At 39.5% G+C, this 22055-nt stretch overlaps 1 protein-coding gene across 2 annotated transcripts; it reads right to left on the bottom strand.

Moving 5' to 3' along the window:
• Window positions 1-1975: 1975 nt before the first annotated feature.
• Window positions 1976-21440, bottom strand: dpydb (dihydropyrimidine dehydrogenase b). Of its 2 annotated transcripts, XM_069685511.1 has the most exons (25): window positions 21139-21440; window positions 18596-18706; window positions 18371-18453; window positions 17101-17188; window positions 16793-16954; window positions 15603-15799; window positions 15200-15281; window positions 14830-14917; window positions 14416-14523; window positions 14068-14237; window positions 13781-13991; window positions 12847-13031; window positions 12334-12549; window positions 10394-10558; window positions 10009-10077; window positions 9458-9541; window positions 9113-9233; window positions 8879-8998; window positions 8255-8397; window positions 7423-7477; window positions 6904-7025; window positions 5520-5669; window positions 3058-3120; window positions 2792-2869; window positions 1976-2682 (listed from the first exon to the last, which is right to left on the bottom strand). In XM_069685511.1, the coding sequence occupies exons 1-25, from the start codon at window positions 21166-21168 to the stop codon at window positions 2518-2520; spliced, it is 3066 nt and encodes a 1021-aa protein (XP_069541612.1). In that variant the 5' UTR covers window positions 21169-21440; the 3' UTR covers window positions 1976-2517. The 2 variants fall into 2 exon arrangements, with proteins under 2 accessions (XP_069541612.1, XP_069541613.1); XM_069685512.1 differs by lacking the exons at window positions 1976-2682; window positions 2792-2869; window positions 3058-3120; ... (9 more) ...; window positions 12334-12549; window positions 12847-13031 and adding an exon at window positions 13571-13658.
• Window positions 21441-22055: the final 615 nt, after the last annotated feature.

Here is a 22055-nt window from a genome sequence, read left to right as displayed (position 1 = left end):
TTAACACTACTCTTTGGCTGGGTGTGAGAAATCTTTTGGCATCTTAGACAGTGAGGCCGAGTCTTGTAACATGACTTAGAGGGACTGTAATATCCCACTCCCCTTGTTCCTGTGTTAGAGCACAGATCAGCCAAATAATCTAAATATGGTAAGATTTGCGCTGACTTGCACTGGGGCCAGTACTGCCCACATGCACCTTGTGAGGCAAAAACAGAATGCCAGAACCAACTTTGCTGTGTCAAGGCTTGGAGCACACTGCTGTACTTAGCATGTGAAAAGGTAACACTTTCAGAAAATTGTTCAGCCCTCATAATTGTGGTACCGGGTGAAATACACTCTCTTTTTAGGGATCAGAAAACAAACCTAGTAGAACTCACACCTCTGTGTCTGAGGATCCATTTCTCTGACAGCGCCATTCTCCAGCAGGTTGGCTATTTCCTGTCTCATAATTTAGCCTTTGTGGGATCCCTGACTATGGTCAAGATCGTGCTGAAAACTCAGGGCCACACTGAAGACTGTACACTTGGGTAGGTGAGGCCACCACCCAAGAAGGGTCTGTAGTACACCTTTCCCAATAGCTCAGGTTCTGCTGGGAGAAGTGTCCGACAGCCGGCCCTGAGCATTCAGGGTTTGCCGCTCTGGTTCTTTAGGGGGCAATACCCCGAGCCTCAATCGCTCTTCATTAGACGCACTATAAATGGTCATAAAGGCAAATGCAAATCACTTAGCGGAGCAGGTCCACACCAGCAGATTGCAGGACTGCGACAGGGCTAATATTATGTATGGAGCCCCCCTAGCCCACACACATGTACACCAAAACATTAAAGGCATTCATTCCAAATCTTTATTGGCAAAAATGAACACCAATCAGCCGATAGTTCGCTGAGGTGTGGCCTGCAAAGAAGCTACTATAGGACCAAAAAATATATTTTTTAACTTTTGATTATCAAGAAAATGCTTTTTCACTGTTTTAATTTAACATGCAAATCTAACCTTGACTATCTCCCCCAGCGATATTTGGTAGCCCAATGTCATTGCCAAGGCTGTTGCTGTTTTAACCAATAGAAAACATCACTACCACCAGCCAAAGTTCAGTAGTCATTTATTTGTACATGTGTCAGTCAATCGGTGTGCGTTTTTTTCTTCGCTTGCCCATCTTATCATACTGACAGGACCGGCTGTATAACATCAGGTAGGCTAACTGTCATGCCATTTTTATGTTTTCATTTATATGTTTAAGTTATATTGGCCTCTACGTATTTCCAGGCTTACCTTGTTTTTGTTAAAACGACTTCCAGCCAAGACTTCCTTTTCCACGTGCTGCATTGTTTACAGAAAAACAACCCGCTTTTCCTGTGATGTACTTTAATTAACAGCTCTTACCTTTGCCGACATTTCAACATCATGATGCAGATTAGTAAAAAGTAAAAATGAAGCTTTGTCAGGTCTGTCATCAAGAGGAGAACAAAACTACTTTTAAAATGTTCGTTTGTTTAACGGAGTTCGGCTGATCATCTGATGATGCATTCAAGGACGTCGGGAAATCTGAACGCTGATCGGATTTAGTGACACAGCGTCTGCACATGAAGGGCTCCTTGCAAAAATACCTGCTATCCTTTATCATTACTCAACCTTCATCGGCGGGTTTTTAGCGAGAAGTTCACAAAGGGAGATCTTTTGTGATGGCATGGGCTTTTACACGTAACCTATACTTCATTCCAGGTCACATGTGACTTAGTCAATATAAACTCGACCTGTGTGCACGAGACGAATCATATCCAGTGCTAAAGGAAGGAATGAAATTTAACTTGATTCACCTTAAAATATTTATAACAACACTTAACCCACAGAACTAAAACAAGTCATTTGAAACCATATTTATTTAAAATAATTTGCCATAAATTGTGCACAAGTATCTACATATATTTTTGGGTATTGCTAATTTTCTGTTTAGTAAAGGATCTGAATACTTCCGTCAACATTGTTTCTTGAGAATCAAAACTTTATTCAAATCATAGCTGAATCAAAGATACTTTTCCTTTTACATTATGACATTAAATGCACGTGAAATTAAAATATTTTAAATGTCTATTATTATTCAACCTTAAGTGTTTACAGAGGGATAACAACAAAGCAAAATCTACCATTTCCAATGCCATTCCTGTCAGAATTATAGATAAATCATTGACACATTTATTCTGATGATATTATTTCGAACCATGAACCATATTATTAGCTTTACTATATCTTACAATCAACACTATACACTTCTCCTCCTTCTTACCAAGCAGATAAACAAGTTGCATCTTCCAATGTTGGATGTTATTTACTAATCTCACGTAACACCATCCAAATGATTCGTATTAATGGGATACTGTTTACAGTGTCTACAACAATTTTATATACTGCTATGTCTCAAAGATTATAAAGCAGATTCATTAGTTGTGAAATCAGATTTTTAATATTTGATCTCCAGTATCAAATTTGTGGTGATTAAGTTCGGGTTCGTATTTCCCTTTAGCAGACAGGACTAACGGGCACGCCTCTTTTCGGTTCATAAGGTGTTGTTCTGGTAACCATTTTGATGCAGTCTATGATTGGACAGACGCTAAGACACAGAGTGCAGCCGGTACAGCTGTCATTCACGATGGGTAGGTGGGTCTCTGGGTCGAACTCTATGGCCTGGAAAGACATCAAGCAAGTCTCATTAAAGTACAAGATCAGTCTTAAAAACAGTGAGACAAATGGCAAAGGAAAGAGAGACATGTCTTTATGTAGCAGACAGACATACCTGGTATCCAGAGTCATTGCAGGTCATGTAACATTTGCCACAGTTGATACACATCTCTTCATCTATCAGAGCCTGGACCTGGGGACATCATAACATTATTTATTAGTTAACTTTTAGATGAAAGTGTATTACTCTTTTCTTGGTGCAACTGCCCAATCTGCCACCTTATGAAAAGTCACATTCCTTTAATATTGTTAAAGGGACTGGTTGGGAAGTCTCTGTAGACTAATGAAATATAAAATGGTTACAGAAAGAAAAATGGGTACCTGCTCCATGTTGTCCAGTTCCTGGTATGCTCCAATGTAGCGCAAAGCTCTGGCAATGACATCCTACAATACAAACACACCCATCGTCAAACATACACACACACACGCAGGTAACCCACATACATTTATGGGAAAACAGTCTGGAGGCCTATAGAAAGGGTCCCGACTGAGCTGAGGTCAAAGAGGAACATAACAGAGGCTGAGAAAGAGTGGAGTTCAGCATGCAGGGATTTCATGTGCTTTGACGGTTATTCTCCGGTGATTGTATTTTCCTTTCCTTTGCTAGCTTTAACTGCACGTACCTCGTGTCCATGCTAATGACCATTTATGTGGAGAGCTTAACAGGTATGCCTATGATTTAATAGAAACCAAGCACTAAATTACTGTGTGTAAAATATTATTACTGTCAAATATTATGACTTCAGTACCATTTTTCTTGTTGTATTTTATTTGACTAGTTTTTGTTCTGGTTTTGTGAACATTTAAAGAAGCTAGTAATGAGTGATAAAAGATTAAGGGATAACTGCAAACTATCTGTATCTGGTAAAGAAAACACATTAATGTTGTTTTTGGGAGGAGGAGGAGGAGTTAAGAAGCCTTTCCATGGATATGGTCACGCCAGATTCTCCACTTGGATTACAGATAAGCTTCAGCAAAAACACTATGGGGGCCCCGATCTAAACTACAACTATAGACTCTGACATGACTGACCTGAACTAAACTTTTACAAGGAAAACCACAACTTGGATCTGAGTAAGATATAGACATAAAGAAATCATAAAAAAGAAGTATTGCTACTACCCTATACAGGAACTAAAGGGTGGACAATTTGATTAGTTTTTGTTAATTTGGTTTGGTATGTGAAGATCTCTGGATAAAGAAACACATTTCGGTTAAATTGTTTTCATTTTTGAGGATTTACATTATTTCCATTTAGAAATTCTAACTGAACAATCTAAGAGGTGCGTTTCATTTTATATTTATGGAATACATCCATTCTGTCTATTTTATCAAAGTTGTATTTGTGTTCTACTTATTATCCTCCTCACAGAGCCTATACATATGTACCTATAAGTAGTACACACACACACACACACACTTACATATAGGCCTATACATGGTATGTGATTAGCAACAAGACATTTTCTCGCTTAAAGACTTAAAGGTGCTATATGTAGCTTTCAGAAAATCCTCATTCCCAGCGACACGCCGGCCGTTGAGGGAACTGCGGTCAACCTTCTTGTACGTGAACGAGCATCCAGGGTTTTTGCCGAAGACACACGAAACTGAGCATGCTCAATCTCAGAACTCAGCGGCTCTGTTTACTTTTCACTGACGAGACGTGTTCATTGACCGGAGTCATGTTGACCGGGGACCTATACTACAAGGCAAATTCAACATACCTAGGGTTTCTTGATCTGGCTTCACTAACCTGACACGGGAGATCGCGCTAAACTGTCACACGACGCTGGTTATCAACTCGATAAATCAACCCAGGGTTTCTATGAGTGCGCTCACTTTAAAGGGGATTTGTTTGGAGCAAATGACCAATCTAAACAGCTGTCAGCTGATGGGCATATTGTAGCCTACAAACCAAGAGCAAACTATGATTTAGAGAGATATGAAGAAATGACACATAATCCACATTTAATCCGCTCAGCTGCAGCTGCTGAATACAGGAACAGGACACAAACAACGCAGACTGTGTAACTGAACAAATATAATAATATCACTGCTCCATCATGAGAGCACAACATATTTATTATAACACTCATGTATTACATTAGATTAATATGTTGCATGTTGATGTATTTATGAGGCATTAATGACAGATTTAGACTTATTTTCTCAGCCCAGCTGTATCACAGTATGGAGCAAATAAAAATACATAGAAAACCACAATTTAAAGCAATGCGGATGCTTACTTTCAAATCTCATCAGTACAAAAGTACTTTAGGCTTCATTGTTTTTATCAGTCTCTGTTGTTGATGTATATCAGTAAAGCTTGATGAATATCTTTCATGAATTTATTTCACAAAATCAGACGGTAAAGCGGACGTGTGTTACCGCTCTCTCTCTCTCCCTCCTCCCTCTCACGATCAGCTCACAGAGCTCCTAAATCAAGAGACCTGATTGGTCAGTAGGTGGTGTATAGTTCAGGTTAATCTCTTATCTTGGACATAACCTGCTCCGGAGCTTTACTCGATAAAACTTATTTTATTTTTTTATTCTTGTGTGTAGTTTGTGTTGGTGTTGTTGTGGGTGCCACAGGCTGTTAGAGGCAATGGGAAGGTCTTAATTTTTCAGTTCCTCTACTATCCCTTCACACATTGGCAATAAAAAATGATATTTGATTGAATACATGTAAAAACTAACATACGGCCCCTTTAATAATTCACAGAGACTAATTCACAGAGACAAGCATAATAAACACTGTGAGTTTGTTTGTGTGTGTCCCGTACCTTGACAGCAGGAACAGGCTTTTTGGGTGTGCTGACCCGACAGATGGAGGCTTCCACCTCATCAGTCTGAACAGCATCTCTGAGCTGTTTCTTGTATTCTGCGACAGCCTCTGTCTTCTGTAGGAGGTATGGACCAAAGCTAGGGAGGCTCTATAAACACACACACACAAACACACACACACAAACACACACACACGGCATATACACAAGTCAACCATTTAGAATAAATATTACTAAAAGAAACTAGTAATTAGTGAAAGGTCTTTGACCTCAAACAGAGGTACTTTTGTCAGGTCATAGAGTCTTCATTAATACCAAAGTAAGATTCTGAGGTACACAATAAACATCTTTCAAAGAGCTTATATCACTGCCGCTAGAACTCCAAGCTCGTCTGATCTCACAGTCAAGCCCTTCAGGACACATGATTTTAACTAAATGTCAAGATTTACTGCATGAATATAAACCTCCCACAATATTCTGTTTACTTGCTGGGACGTGGAGCTGCACAGCTTTTTGGCTCTAAACTGAATGATTTGGCTGAGTTGTTTGTCAAAACGTGTTAGTTAATGTTGTGTATCTTCTCTGTGTGGAACAAATGGCACATCTGATCAGTGACAGTCTTGAAATGAATCCTCCACAGTTTGAATGAGTGCTGTCTCCTCTAACAGCCCACCCAGATGTATTGGCAGAAATATGTGTCAGTCCAAACTGAATTTAGCTTATTTATATTTACATTTAAATTGCTCAAACTGAATAGTTAAATTAAAAATTTGAATCACATAATTTGAGTGATTTGTTTGAAACTGGATTCCAATAAACTTGAAACTGATTGTAATATTCTGAAATTGAATCCAGTTTCTCTGAATTCATTCCTTTTTTTCCGCAATTCAAATTCAGTTCTCACGCGGCAGGACTGGCAGGTCCTGGTAGCCACCAGAGGTAATAATATAACTAGTACTAATACAACTAACTATCACTAATCCTGTAGCTAGCAGAAGCTCAGAGTAGTGAGGAGAAACAGAGCACTGGACTCGACTGCTCTTCCTCATCAACCAGATGTGTGTCTCAATAAACTGAAATTAAATTTCAAGAACTGAATGTGGAATTTTAACTTTCAGAGAAACTACATTCATTTCAGAATATTACATGGTTCATTGGAATTCAGTGTCAAACTAAAATATTAAATTCAGATTCAGTTGATCAATGAATTCAATGATTCAAGATGATCAATTCAAATTCAAATATACATCATTCAAATTCAGTCTCTACTGAGACATATTTCTGACCATACGGATGCCTTTGCTCTCCCTCCTGTGAAAATAAGTGGTGCTCGCTGCAGTCGCGGTCACTATAATCCTAATGATCGTATCATTGGTAGTGGTACCTTTCCAACCAGTTCTTCAATTCTGGGAACGGGTTTTCCCTTCTGATGTCTCTCGGTTGGGGGAGATTGACCGTCCCAGTCTTTCAGCTCCATGCTCTTCAGGTACAACAGGGCCTTTAAACCTAAACACACACACGTTCATCCTCATGTTCATCGCCTCAAAGCAGTAGCACCAAGATACACATACAGGTTGTGGTAAGTTTAGGAGTGTTTCGAGCATACAGAGTGTGAACATAACTCTTAAGAACTGGATAATAACATGAGTACAAAGTGCTGTAGTCACAATAGTAAATGGACTGCACTTCAGATTGGAGGGTGACCCCACTCACCTCATAGCTTCAAGGGTAATTGTTTGAGGCATTCATAAACTTTGAATAAGACATCTCAGTACTACATGCATTTTACTGTCTAAAAAAGATACAAATTATGACTGGTCATTCACAGTTTGTCAGATATGCTTGACTGCTTCATGACCTTTCATAAATGTAGCTTAGATAATAGAGAAACTCAGTTACATACCCACACAGTAATCCTCAATCACTGTGAAATCCTGGTTCTGTACTGCACTGCACACCTGTTGCAATTAGACATGAGGCAAAAACACATAAGAAACAAACAAAGTAAGATTTGTATTGTGCTTCACAGCATCGTGTTTGCTTGTCATTGGTTAAACGATGTATTGTTTTTATTCTTGACCAGGTCCGTCTTGTAAACTAGATCTCTGATCCCAATGGTTAAATAAAGGTAATATTAAAGAAAAAGAAAAATAGTGATGTTGTAAGGCAAATTCAAAGATCGCACTGCTTCTATCCTAAACTGCTCTATTAAATGAATACATTTTGTGGATAAACCCACTTTAGTGTCTGGCTTATAGTGCATGCACTTAGATTAGGAAGCCACAGCAATTTGCATTCAAATGAGAGGAGCGCTTGAAATGTAATAAGTGTTTACACCATGGGGCCCACTGCTGATCAATATCCACAATAGAGCCTCTACAAAACCCTCCTTTCAGAGCTGAACGGACAGTACAGACCATATTGGATAATAATACAATTCCCTTTAAGTTAGATTTGATTTAATACAGTTATAACAGTACTATTTATTTATTGTATCTAAACAGTATTTCAAAGACTTGTCTAAAAACAAACAAAATCAGCTACAATGTCTTGAAAAGGTAAGAAAATACATTTCAAAGTCTTCTTTTAAAACATTATTTAGTCATAATTTTCATGATATGCTACTAATTCAGTGACAGCTCTTTCATATTTACAGTGAATGATAATATCTTACTTTAAAAAAAAAAAAGAGTGCATGGGGAAAACATCACCCGCTGTCACCCTTACATAATTACCTGTAACACTGAGGCCCCTGCATGGAGAAACTGTAGTCCAGTCTCAGCTGAGTCGATACCTCCTGTGGCCAGAACCGGGAAACCAGGGATAGCTCTAGCGATGGCCGATACTGCTCTGAGAGCGATGGGTCTGATGGCATTACCTGTAGACATTGTTACAGAAATAATTCTATGGTGAAGCGTCCCTCTAAAAGTTAGCTAGCAGTTAAAAGTTAGCTAAAAATATACTTAATTAGCCACTTAAATTGATTCAAATATTTGAGGATCTTTATAGCATAATATGGTGTCTTCTAATGTTACTAACAAATCTTACACCTAATGTCTACCTATACCTCCAACCTTCTGTTTTATTCCATTGTTTTCATTTGGGGGGGGCTGTGGGTTTAGCAGGCTGAGATGCTCTAATGAAAGTTGTATTTTGGGAATTGTAGGATTTTGGTGCTTGACCAATAGTCATTATAATGTGGCCGCTTTCATTTTGACCATTCTCTTTTTAACCTGTATTTTTTGAGTCCCTCAAGATTTATTGAAGTGCAGGTGTTATTCTCTGGAAGGACACCTCTACAACTGCTGTTCAGGTAGCTTTCAGTGACAGGGGATTGTGTGTGTTGTGTGTGTCCTTACCAGACACCCCTCCATAGGTGGTGCGTTTGCCCTTTCCAACACTTGGCCAGGGGGAACCATCAGCCTTCAGTCCCATCATGCCCGAGACTGTGTTGGTGGCTGTTACTCCATCTGCTCCACCTATAAAACAACTCAACAATAACAACAAGCAACATACAGGACTACAGGAATACAGTGGGTTGTTAAATGGTGTAAAACAAATGACATAGAAGAAAGCAAAATAAGTGTGTTCACCTTCATGAGCAGCCTTGGCTATGTCGACAATGTTGGTCACATTTGGTGTCAGTTTGGCAAAGAATGGAATAGAAGTGGCTGCACGCACCCAGCGACAGATGTTCCGCACCAGCACGGGGTCCTAATGATATAGACACATAACAGCACACATCAACATGTCAAAACACAAACCATGTTTATTAAAGGGACACCCCATGGTGTTCTGATAGTATGCAGTTTTATATCATAATTATATGATTATAAGTAAAAAGTATGTTGATGTATAATATATGCCTATGACTACTATGCCAGGTGCACTATATGTATAGTTGATCAGATGGTGTGCACGTGTGTGTGTTTGTCTACCTGTCCACAGGCTAGTCCCATGCCTCTCTCTCCCATCCCATGAGGACAAGACAGGTTCAGCTCCAATGCATCTGCTCCTGATTTCTAAAAACACATTTTTTTATTTGACACGTTCCCAAACCAAACACTTGAAACCTGTGTACATAAATATAACACTTACACAACGGTATGTAAGAGCCAATTTAGGGGTTCTTATGCTTATTGTAATTTGCATGTACTGAGGGTGTGGCTGTGATACTGCAGTTCAGGGATAAGAGACAGATCTTTGTCTAGGTGGGGTGTGTGATCCCAGAAGGGCAAACGGTTTTTAACTGCTAAAGCGTGCATGTTTGTAACCACTTTAAGTTGAGAGTTTTTGTTTGTTTTTTCACAGTTACTCACTTTATTCACATGTTGCACTGAGGAATTAATAAATGAACGTTTTAACTGCAATCCGGTCTGGCTGCCGATCATCTTTTAACTACGGCGAAGCGTGTCTGCCAGGTTGTCCTTTAACAGTTAACATTCTGTGAATGATGAGGAGTTTGTTACTGGCATGTGATTTTTCTCACCTCTGCCATCTTCGCCAGTTCTGTCCAGTCTTCCTTGTTGTAACTGCACATTATACTGGAGATCACCACCTGACAGACAGGGAAAGGATAACTTTTAAAAATCTTAAAGACACAAAAGAGAGTTTGAAAAACAGGTCCATTCCTTCATCCATCAAACATGATAGATTTGGACAAAATGACATTAACAAAAGCTGCGTCCATCTCACTGTGATGTTAGATCAAACAATGCAAAAAGTTCCATTAATCCATTAACACTGTTACAGTGGTAGCCACTTCCACAGATAGATCTATGTGTACGCACAGACAGATCTGCAGCCTGTTTTGCAACAAGCACATGAACTTTGCCCATGAAGAACTAAATATGTGACAGGAAAGAGGAACTTACATTATTAGGGAAGTCCCTCTTTAGCTCTGCCACTGACTGACACCAATAGGCCGCTGTCTTCTCACTGATGAGCTCAATGTTGAGGAAGGAGCCTTGACCTGGTCCAAACACATTACCTGAGGTGGTTCCACGCACAATACGAGGAGACACGTTGGTCACCAGGTCCTGCAGATATAGATTTATAGCAACCAACAAAGTGAACTGACATTAGTGGCTGAGAAAAAGTCTGTTTCCTGTGATTACTGAAAGGAATGGCTAAAGGCTCAGTTTTATTCATAGAAGAAAAATGACTTGTATGTGTAATCGCACATAGCAATAATCCTGATTGTGATTCTGACATAGGCCAGCATGCTTCCAGTAATGTAAAGTCTGACCTGTAGTGGAAGAAAAACAGCATTCTCTTCAGCTAACGAGCTTCAGCTAACACTTTCTTACAGTGTATTAATGTTGTCAATTGTTTATAATGAAAAAACATTGTCATTGGATCAATTGGCAGTCATGTATATAACCAATAAACTATTTGATTATATGACTTGTTTACTTTAAGCAAAGGTGCAAACATATTTATATAAATATGTTCGGTAGAGCAAATTTATCACGTGAGTGGCAATTAGTTTGCTTATCTTTAAGATTTGACCAGTAAGATGCTGCCCCACTACCGAAAGCCGATCACTCTTCATTGCGCTTTCACGATTTGGCCAATCAGAACCAGTAGAGCGACCAAAATTGAGACAGAAGCCACAGCCTGAATGGAAAGTCGTTAATGTACGTTAGGTTTATTGCTGTTCTATCATCGCGACATTTTAATGTTATTATATTAAGTTAAATTATTGAATATATGTAATTAACCTAGTGGTATCGAGCCAGCATTCTAGCACAAATGTGAAAATCACCTAGTTAGCTGTCTAAATTTCAAACAAACTCTGCAAGGTCACCAACTCTTCTCCATTCATTCATATCAAGCTAGCTGATATATACCGATCCTTTCTTTTAGGCGGTTTATAACACCTTAGTATTCGTTCATTCATTTCCAGTTCTTTAGGCTGTGATAACACATACATTTGCTAGCCAGCTTAGTCACGAACAATTCTCCATTCATCCTTTTCTAGCTAGCTGAAAAATACACTGATCGGCCATGAAATTATGACCACTGACAGGTGAAGTAAATAACACTGATTATCTCACAACTATGGCCCCTATCAGTGGGTGGGATATGTTAGGCAGTAAGTGAACATTTTGTCCACACGGTACATCACAGTTTGTTTCCATTAGGGAGAATGGCAGGTGCCTCTTTCAGCAGGTAAACGCAGCCTGCCACACAGCTAAAATGGTTCAGGAATGGTTTGAGGAACACAACAATGAGTTCAAGGTATTGACTTGGCAATAAGCAATCAAGCAACTATGGGACGCGCTGGACAAACAAGTCCGATCCATCAAGGCCCCACACCAACACTGCAGGGATGGCCCAAAGAAATAGACAAAACCTGCCCGTGGCCCTATCTGCTGGCCCAAAATCATTTGCAGACTAATCAACGAGGAAGACATTTTTAGGTTGCAGCCATACAATATTTTGCTACTTTTATTTATATATGATCCTCTCTGTTAGATATAATCTATTGTTTCAATCAAGATTCAATTACTTTTAAAATATGAATAAACTTTCAAAAAGGGTTAACAAATGTTGTGGGGATGTTTGTCTTTGTTATTAACTTGTTAATTTCTAAATTGTTACCTTAGTTTTGTGTCTGCTACGAGAGATATATAAGATGCACAATAGCTTTTAAAGCTATTAACTTTCAAAAGTTTTACAACCTTGAAATATTCTTAAAATGCTTATGAGTAAAGAAATCCTCTACTTTCGTGTGCTTGTGACTATGCTATGTGTGGTGTTTACATTGTTTGTGTATGTGTATATGTGTGTTTGTTTGAGTCAGCTGTACCTTATCCAGTCCAAATGTTTTGGTCAGAGCGAAGCCCCAACCTTGTTCAAAGGCTCTTCTGATCATCGCTGTACTGGTGGTGGGAGGGGCAGAGGCCAGGCCAAATGGGTTTGGAAACTTTATTCCACAAACCTCCACGCTGATGTCCACCTGATCTATAGCACTGTAGAATAATGGCAGCTTTGGAACTGGGTCCACTATCTGTCCATGCAGGGACTACAGGAAGAGGAGAGATAAGATAACAAATGTATATACCTCACTAATACAACATTTCTAGGTTTACAGTTGTATACATTGTGTTGTGTTTTTCTATTATTCATAAGTGTGGTGGTAGGGCTACTCAAAATTCATAAGAAAGAACTCAGCTATTTGTGTGATGTATTTTTGTCTTTATTTTTGGAGGGGATTAAATGCAGCATAGTGCCTGTGTTTTACCTGAGGCCTAAGGGGTAAGGACTTAGCTGCTATACAGTGGGTGTATGCTCTACCAGCTAAGCTACCAAGACAATTTACCTGTATGTATCTGTGCACATGCCAAGAGGCCTGTTTGCCATCGTTCACTGATTCCACTGTGGTGTTTGCCAAACCAGCAATGTCTCCTCCTGCAAACACCCAGGGCTCACTGGTCTGCATGGTGTCTGTGTTCACTTCTGGAGTACCCCAGCGGGTCATCTTCACAGGAGCCATGGCCTCAGTCACTAAAGGCAGACAATGTATGATTTATGCTGTATATGAAAACATTCATTTTCTGTATTCACCATAGACTGTATAAAAGATGGACGACATGACAGCTCCCTAAAAGTGAAGCCAAAACATCTCAAGCGCCCCCATGTGACTGGCTGCAGTAAAGCTCATAAAGCCCGCCTCCTCCATGTTATCAGAGTCAAACTATAAAAAATCTAAATACACATCAGATACAATTTTCTGAAACATGGTGTCTGTCATTATAGTTAGTCCTTATCATGCTGATTGCAGGATCCTTGCTCTTTGTCGGTAAGTTAAGTGTGTGTTTGGGTTAGCGGAAGTGGCTACGGCCGCTTCATCCACCGATCTCTACTGCGCAGTCTCTGGCTCCAAATGACGTCACCATCGCAAGATGGCAGCGCCTATCACAGGGGCTATTTTGGCATCAATTCTGTACAATGAGAGCAGATGGAGACGCGTCGTCCATCTATATATACCGTCATTGGTATTCACCAACTGCATCAGTTAGTCGGTATAGTATAATAGTCACCCTGCTTTCAGTATTTAAAGTAAAAAGATTGACATTATGAAAATCATAAAATAGTGCTATTCATCCGAAGCAGGCCTTAGCCTTGAAAAACCTATACACAAAGAAAACACAAGAACACAAAAACGCTGTTGATTACTTTATATATTTATATTATATTTTATTTATTTTATTTTATTTATATTATACATGTATATATTATATATTATTGGTTACCTTGCGACTCGTTGAGCATAGAACCAAAGGCACTGATGATGTAATCGGCTTTCAGCCTGACTACTTGGTCCTCATCTTCCAGCCAATCACCTGCCTCCGTCTGCTCAGTACGACAGAACTGTAACCCAGCAACCCGACCATTTTTCATGATGACCTCACGAGGAGAAAGGAAGGGCAGAAACTCACACTGCTCCTCCTTAGCCAACTCCATCTGACAGAATGAAGCCCATGTGTTAAGCTTCTGCCTATTCACAGCATCTGTCAATCAATCCGACCGTTATTTGTACCTCCTCAGGAACTGCCCTGATGTTGGTGAATCCCTTCCTGAAGCAAACAAAGACTCTCCTGGCTCCGCAGCGAAGAGCTGAGGTGGCACAGTCAAACGCAGTGTCACCAGCCCCAAGAACTATCACCACGCCTCTTATCTCTGGCAGGGAAGAGCGGCACTGACACATACCTGGACAACGTGAGACAGATGGAGACACATGGTCATGAGAGTTTGTCTGATATTTTACTAATATCTAAAAACAGTACATACTTAAACATTTATATTTGAACTAGCCCACTTTCTGTAAGATTTAACACATTAACACCATGCATTGTGTGTGTGTGTGTGTGTGTGTTCATCAAAGTACCTTTCTTACTGGCTGAGGCCACCATGGGCAGAAAGTCTTTGGAGGTGAAGAAACCTTGATCCATGGTTAAATCCTGGAAGATTTTGGCCCTGTTGGCCTGTGGGAGACCTGGAGACACGGAGAGGCAAAAACAATTACACTGTGCTTTTTTCTAAAATGAATTGTTGAGGGAACAGAAGTTTACAAACTTAAAAAACAAGAAATCACACATATTTACTGCATGAAACCATGCTTGCTTTACAGTTGGAAGCACACACACACACACACACACACACACACACACACACACACACACACACAAAGACATGTATTTAGAGCACTGCAAGAGATGTTTTAAAAAATTGTAAAACCACAGGAAAAACAGCAAATTAAGCAAAATGTTATTTTCTTAAATGTTTTACAAGAGGTACTCACCAATCCCAATGAAGACAGCCTTAAATCCCTCCTCTTTCAGGGAGGTCAGAGTCAATCCGTCCATCCCTAGACCCTTCTCACAAACCACCTGGTGGGAACACATTTTACACAATTGGTATAGCGTGAAAACTTCTAAATCTCTAAACATATAGTCACGAATATCCACTATCATGAATAAACAGTAATCAGTTTTATCTTTGCCAATACTCTGTCAAAAATGGTGCTGACAATACACTTTACAGGTATTGTATCAAACATTGATATAAAAAAGAGAAAACAACAAAGAGGAGACTTTATGACCTAACAACTACTGAAAAATGAATTCAAGCATTTCGCTGTATTAACACAAAAGTCTTTCTTCGGACCATACCTTGACTCCCAAGTCCTTCATCAGGTTTATTTCAAACTGAACCACCTCATAGGGAAGCCGGAACTGAGGGATTTCTGATGTGCTGCAGGGAGGCAAAGTGATCTTACATTGTGTACATACATCTCTGTTTAGCATTGCCTCATTTATCTCTCCTCCTGCGCTCTCTATTTCCTACCTTACCAATAAGTTTTTACAAGGTTTGAGAAGGCATTATATTCTTACATTGTCTCACATTGTCAGTGAGTTTTTAAGTGTCCCACAAAAAAAGGAATTTAAACTTAACAAATATAATAACAGAATTTTACTGATGAATAATAAACCATACTATGCTGCTTGATTTAACAAGGTACATTAACAATTTTGCTATAATATGATTTACTGTTGGATGTCGATGATACGTTACCTTAGACCTCCAATGTACTTCTGTTTCTCAAAGATAGTAATATTATCATATCCAAGACGGGCCAGGAAGGAGGCACAGCTGACTGATGCTGGGCCACAACCAATCAGAGCTATAGGGGCGTGATATGACTCTGGCATCTCATTGGTTGGTGGGAGTTCAGGACTTCTGATCTGAGCAATGCCCATCTTACTGAACACCTAAGAAGATAAACACAGATAAACGAAATGTTACCGCTGGTACAAGAAGAGTGAATAATCATAAGTCATTGGAAGGTTTGTGCTAAGCTTTTGACTCTAACTCCTAACCATGCAAAACCAATCCAAGAGACTTTTTCAGCAAAGAAACCCTGTGTGAACTCAATCAAGTAGCTGTGCATTTTCTAACCTCCACCCAGAAGGTTATGTTTTTGGTGCTGGTGTTGTTCTTTGGTCCATTGGTATGTTTTTCAGCATGATAACTGAACACGTACTGGCCTGATGAAACTTGGTGGAGGAATATAATATGGGCCAAGACAGACGCATTACGTTTTGGACCAGATACAGCTATGACTCATGAAAAGCACAAGTAGTGGATCTGGCTCACAGAAAACTAAGAATGTCTTTCTTGTGAACTTTTGTTTTTGATAATAAGATGCCATGTCCACGATGTCGTTTCAGTCTAATAGTTTGATATTTGGACATAATAAGTACTTGATAATAAAATGTTTTCTGCTACGCCCAAATGCACGTTGAGTATGTAATATCTTTAATTTATGAAGTACATCATAAATGCACAGAGGACCTGATGAAGCTTTTTCTAGGCAAATGCTCAGTTCTCAGTTTAAATATAGATCCCGACACGTACAATGGTTTAACCTGCACATTTGTAATTAATAGGGTAGTGGACTATTGGTCTTGTCGAGCTCTCAGAGTGCCCTTCCAGTTGTGTACAAATTCATTTTCATTTGTAAAAGAAAGAATGTGTTATTTCCCTGATAATGACATAGTTTTACTTTAACATTCACCTTATTATAAACCAACTCTTTCATCAGGGTGAAAGCAAGAACTCACCTGTGAAGACACAGACTTTTACAGACATAGTTTGGTTAATTGTGTTGTTATTTGAAGCTGCATAAATAATAATGTGAATTTTTGTGAAACAGTTAATTATATGTTTTATTCATACATGCTTGGCAGCTATAAATGTTGTACCTCGGTAGCAAACTGCTGTAACCCTCCGATGTTAATAGGTCCCTCCTCTGTAGCGTATAAGTTGCAGCCGCCCACACACAGCTCTGATGTGGGACAAACCATCCCACAAGTCAAACCCAGGGGGTTATCAGAGAGGATCGCCCGCGCTGCGCCGTAGTAGTTCTGGTATAAATACAAATAGATACACAAAAAATATCATGATAAGATTATCACAATATTCATTCAGAGTTTATTGTCTAACTTTCTCTGAGCTGTCCACCATGTCAAACAACTGGCATTCATGTACATATGTGTCAGTTTTACAGTACCTTAGTAGAGATGCTTGATATAAATGACTTAATGTCCAGGTTAGTAGGGCAGCTCTTCTGACAAGGAGCATCCGCACATTTCAGACACCTAAACACAGATTTTACTTTTATTGATTTGACTTACATGAATGGAAGAGTCAACCATCATGGACATTCAACCAGTACATTAACCCTTGTATGGTGTTCAGGTCTGTGGGAGCCATTTTCAATGTTTACCAAAAGAAAATGATGTGATTTATTATTATTTCAACCTCAGACTCCATGACTTTGGCTCATTTTCTGTGAAGAACATATAAATGAACACATTTTTAATGACTTCACACTGTACACCCCCCCTACACATTTATATTTCCACTGGACCCGAGGGTAGTGTGTGTGTGTGTGTGTGTGTGTGTGTGTGTGTGTGTGTGTGTGTGTGTGTGTGTTTTCCGCTCCTACAAGGTTGTAACATTGTTACATTTCATGCACTGAAACCTGTCTGCTCCAGCATTCCCGCATATTCTATCCCACCTGCAAATTGGGGGTGGAACACAACAAATAAATAGCATTGCCTGTGTGCCTCTGCATCACAGTCGATCAAGATGTTTTTCTTGTTGATATTGATTTTTCTATTTTTTTTTTATGTTTATCACAAAAAACAGATTGCATTATTATTTATAAATATGATCTAACAGAGGTAAATGCTAAATATTAACCAGATATGCTGTCTTCATTGCTTGCGATTGGGATAAAGTAAACATCTGATAAGTATTTTACAAAAATTGTTATGGCTGTATTGATTTAAAAACCTGTCCACCAGACCCGCAAACATTGGCTGAGTGAACATGTATGTAAGCCCTAAAGGAAAAGTTAGAGGACTGTCAGCGGGATCATTCCGATCTTCTGGGGACCATTTGTGTCTCTGCAAGATTTCCTGGCAGTTAATCCACTAGTTGCATACTTTACTCTGGACCAAAGTGGTGGTGCGAGTTACTGCCCCTAGAGCCATGCTTTTTAAGTGCTAGCATGGATAAAACCTGAGGCAGTTATACCTGTGGTCAGTGGGTGTTCAAATTATAGTAGCTTTAACTTACATTGTAGGAGGCAACATCAATGAATCTTCGTCTGCAGGTCTTAAGTGATGTACTTTTACTTTCCTCTTCTATCAAAAGCTCTACCTTGCTCAGAACCTTTATCCCTAATATGAGTGGGTCAGTGTGTGAGTTGGGTTTCAGTTACAAGTCAGCTGAAAGTTGTATAATTGCATGAAAACATCTTTCTTCATTCTCACCTGAGTGCTTCTCGTAGAGCCCCGCGCTCGCTCAGCGTTGTATGTTTGATATCATCAAAGTTGTTCTCTAACTTCACACAAGACTGAAAAAAAGAACGAAGAATGAAAGAAGAAGAGCGATAAGGAAGTTTTGAAAGGAAACCAGCACAACATGGAGTCCTCAAGTGTGTGTGTGCGTGTGTGTGCGTGTGTGTGTGTGTGTGTGTGTGTGTGTGTGTGTCTTACATCACAGTTCCTTTCAGGGTTTCTCTTCCAGTTTTTTTTTTCTTTCTTCTTGTTTGCTGTAGACATGATCTGAGCATGAGTCTTCACCCTGGGATTCAGAGCCAGGATGCTCTGTGTGCAATAAGATCAATCAACATATCAGTAAAAACATTTGATTCTTAGTCTCTGATAACATGTTATGGTTAGCTACCTCAGAAATCACATTTCAAGGGTGCCACAAAAGTCTCCAACATCTAAAAATGAATTAGTTGTGGCAACCAGGAACATATCTATATCATATATCTATATGTATTTCCTCAATTCTTGGTGACCCCCGGCTTCCCCCCTGGAGAGCAAAGAAGGATCATCTTGTCTTGCTTACGAAGGCCAGGTGGATGAGTAAAGAGACGTGATTCATAACATTGAGTTTGCTTGTTCTTCACAAATTATCTTCAGGAGGAGAATTTCCCTCACATAACACCATCTTTAGCCGTGATCTATGGATAATTGTAGGCTATAAATAAATATGTACTTTTTTACTTCTCTGGTATTAATATATAGTTATATCATTTGCAACATTTTACTCAGCAAAACTTAATAAAAATAATGGAAATGGATAATAATGGAAACTCTTAATGTTACATTCCACTCAAGAACTATATCGGTTCCTCCTACAGCGCACACACACACACACACACACACACACACACACAAACACACGCACACACACACGCACACACACACACACACACGCACACACACACACACACACACACACACACACACACACACACACACACACACAGATCTGCTGACAAAAGCACTGAAACTATGAAACATTCCGGGAAGTTTGCTTATTTGGATGGTTGGGGTCAAGGTGGGATAGATAATGGTGAGCTGTTAGGTCAATGCACTAAGGTCATGTGACCTGAATGAATGCACAAGAGTGACATTTAAGAAATAAATGATTTCCTATATTGGTGTTCAGTTCACACATGAAATATGTCCAATTCAGAGAACAACGTGCTTGCTGCTTTCATGGAAACTTAAGACTTCTGAGCGACCTCTCTTGTTTGTCTGGTATGAATGAAGCTGCTTCTCTAGGTTTTGTTTCCAGTGATGGAATTACTACAAACCTATTTATTTTAATATAATGGTATATTGGTCTGGAGATAAGTTTCACAAAAAATTACTTTTATCAATCAAACAAACTCCTAATAGTTGAATATTATCGGCTCAGGTTCTACCAGTCCAACTTGAGGCCCTATACCTAATTACCCTGCAAGTCAAATAAATCTGTATTTTTCAACAGATACCAGAAATATGTAGACTACAATAAAGTTACAAAAAAAATCCCTCATGCATGCAGAATGTCAGTTTAAAAAACAAACAGCTAAATTGCGTATTTTTTTTTTTTACATCACCTGAAACCATTGCTCCACCTCTACACGTGCCCATAGCTGCACTTGGACCGTGCGCCACTTATCTACAAGTTGAGCAACAAAACACATGGCTTGCTGCACAAGACCATAAAGCTATATTATGTGTACATAAGATGGGTTTGGATTCAATGAATCCCTACCTTTGCAACAAGTTGTAGTAGAAGAAGTGAGTGTTGTTTAAGACAGAATAGGGCTTCCAAGTCGAGCTCTCGCTCCAGCACTTTAGCTGCTGTCAGAAAGGTTTTAATGTGTAGTGTAAAATCTACCCCATCTTAGTGTGAGTAAAAAAGTGAGCTTGCATTTAATCGCAAAAGTATCAATGGACGACATAAATCCATTGATAGTCAGATTTGTTGGGGCAGGACTCTTCTCTATACATGTCAGAGCTTCTGCCTCTTTTCTTGTATATATATATAAATTAATTAGCTTTAAAGCATCGCGGAGCACTCAAGTCAGAACACAACCCTGTGATATTTCTAATTTCATTACCTTACAAAACAAAACTTTGTTCATTTCAATTCGATTAAAAAATGTCCTCTCCTGTATTCAGAGTCACAGATTGAAGTTTTACTTCATAGATTTATTATTGCACCTCCATAAAGTTGGGCGGGTCACTACAGATAGATTTAATAACAGAATTTACGGAGGCTGTCTACCATTTGATCTTTCCAGCCTTCCTAATGCCCACTTCTTTGAAACCGCACATATCCAGTTTGCATACTTTACTCTTTTCTGCCCCAAGAGCCTAAAGCACAATACCTCTTAGGAGACTTCACATTAGTATTGGTGGGGGCTAATCCCCAAACTAAAAAACACTCCTATTTGGACTTGAGACTTTGTTCCACTGTGGTCTTTTCAAACAGACGCACAGGCCACAGGTTTAGACTTTTTAGTTTAGGAGTATGTAATAAATACATACAATAAAAACAGCATTGAACTTCTTCAGTTACTGATCAAGACGAGCACAACCATTAAAAATGAAAGTGAAAATGTTTAATTTGTGGTTATCTCTGCATTACTTAGAACAGCTTCATCGTGCTTAATATTAACTTAAATACTTGAGTTCCAGGTGGATTAATCAAGAAACATAAACATAATACAAACATATATACAACATATTACCTCAATGTCTGGAAGGTCTTTACTCAACATGATGCTTCTCCCGGGTAGAGTGTTTAAAAACTTTCTAACACTCTCTGAAGATCTTCTAGTGATTGCTGTTGGTTACGGAATTAGAGATCCGACACAGCGTCTGGGACTGCTCTTTTCCAAAGTGGGAGTATCTGAGAACTGACCGTTTTTATCAGGCCCACTTTTCTTACAAGCAATTGGATAACAGAATGACTTTTTCCCCTCGACTGATGTTGATAAGGTAGAGTGACTCTGTGGAGGTTAAAGTTCAGCAGAGCTGGGTAGTGGACAGGTTTCCTGGTGCATTGCCCTGAGCTCTGGAAAAACACAAACAGTAACCTAAATCACGAGGTCAAGAATGCACCTATCAGAAGGGGGGGTGGAGCCCTGCAAACACTTTTTTTTCTTCAGACACATAACAGGGCTAGGGCAGGGGTTCCCAAACCTTTCCATGCCAAGGCCCCCCAAACAGCATTAGCTTCTGGCCGGGGACCCCCAAACCCCCAAACCCACAGACAACAGAGAGCGGGACAGCGTCGATTTTTTTGGCAGCATCCTCACCAAGCAATTTTCGGACAATGTCTTTGGTAGCTGGTAGAATCAAATCCTCTCCAATTGTGTGAGGTTTTTTAGCACGAGCAATGTGGTATGAGGCTAAAAATTATGCCATCAGGGCCCGCTCGGCACGGTAGCTTGCTGTGTGAATGCAGCAGATTGCCTGACCGAATGCTCTTCTTTACGTCTGAAGAAGTCTACTGTTTTATCGGCCTCTGCCGGATGTTTTTGCATCAGGTGATGCTGAAGTTTCGAAGGCTTTAAACACTCGTTTGAGAGGGTCTCCAGACAGAGGACGCATTTCGGGCTATCATGGCCATTTTTCTGTATTGCTGAATTTGAGAATCAGAGAT

Source organism: Semicossyphus pulcher, unplaced genomic scaffold (assembly GCF_022749685.1).
Source record: "Semicossyphus pulcher isolate SPU_LCO1_2020_fin unplaced genomic scaffold, fSemPul1.0.p SCAF_7, whole genome shotgun sequence".
Classification (NCBI taxonomy): Eukaryota; Metazoa; Chordata; class Actinopteri; order Labriformes; family Labridae; genus Semicossyphus; species Semicossyphus pulcher.
The sequence above is the reverse complement of the archived record's forward strand: the minus strand, read 5'-3'. Positions and strand labels throughout refer to the sequence as shown.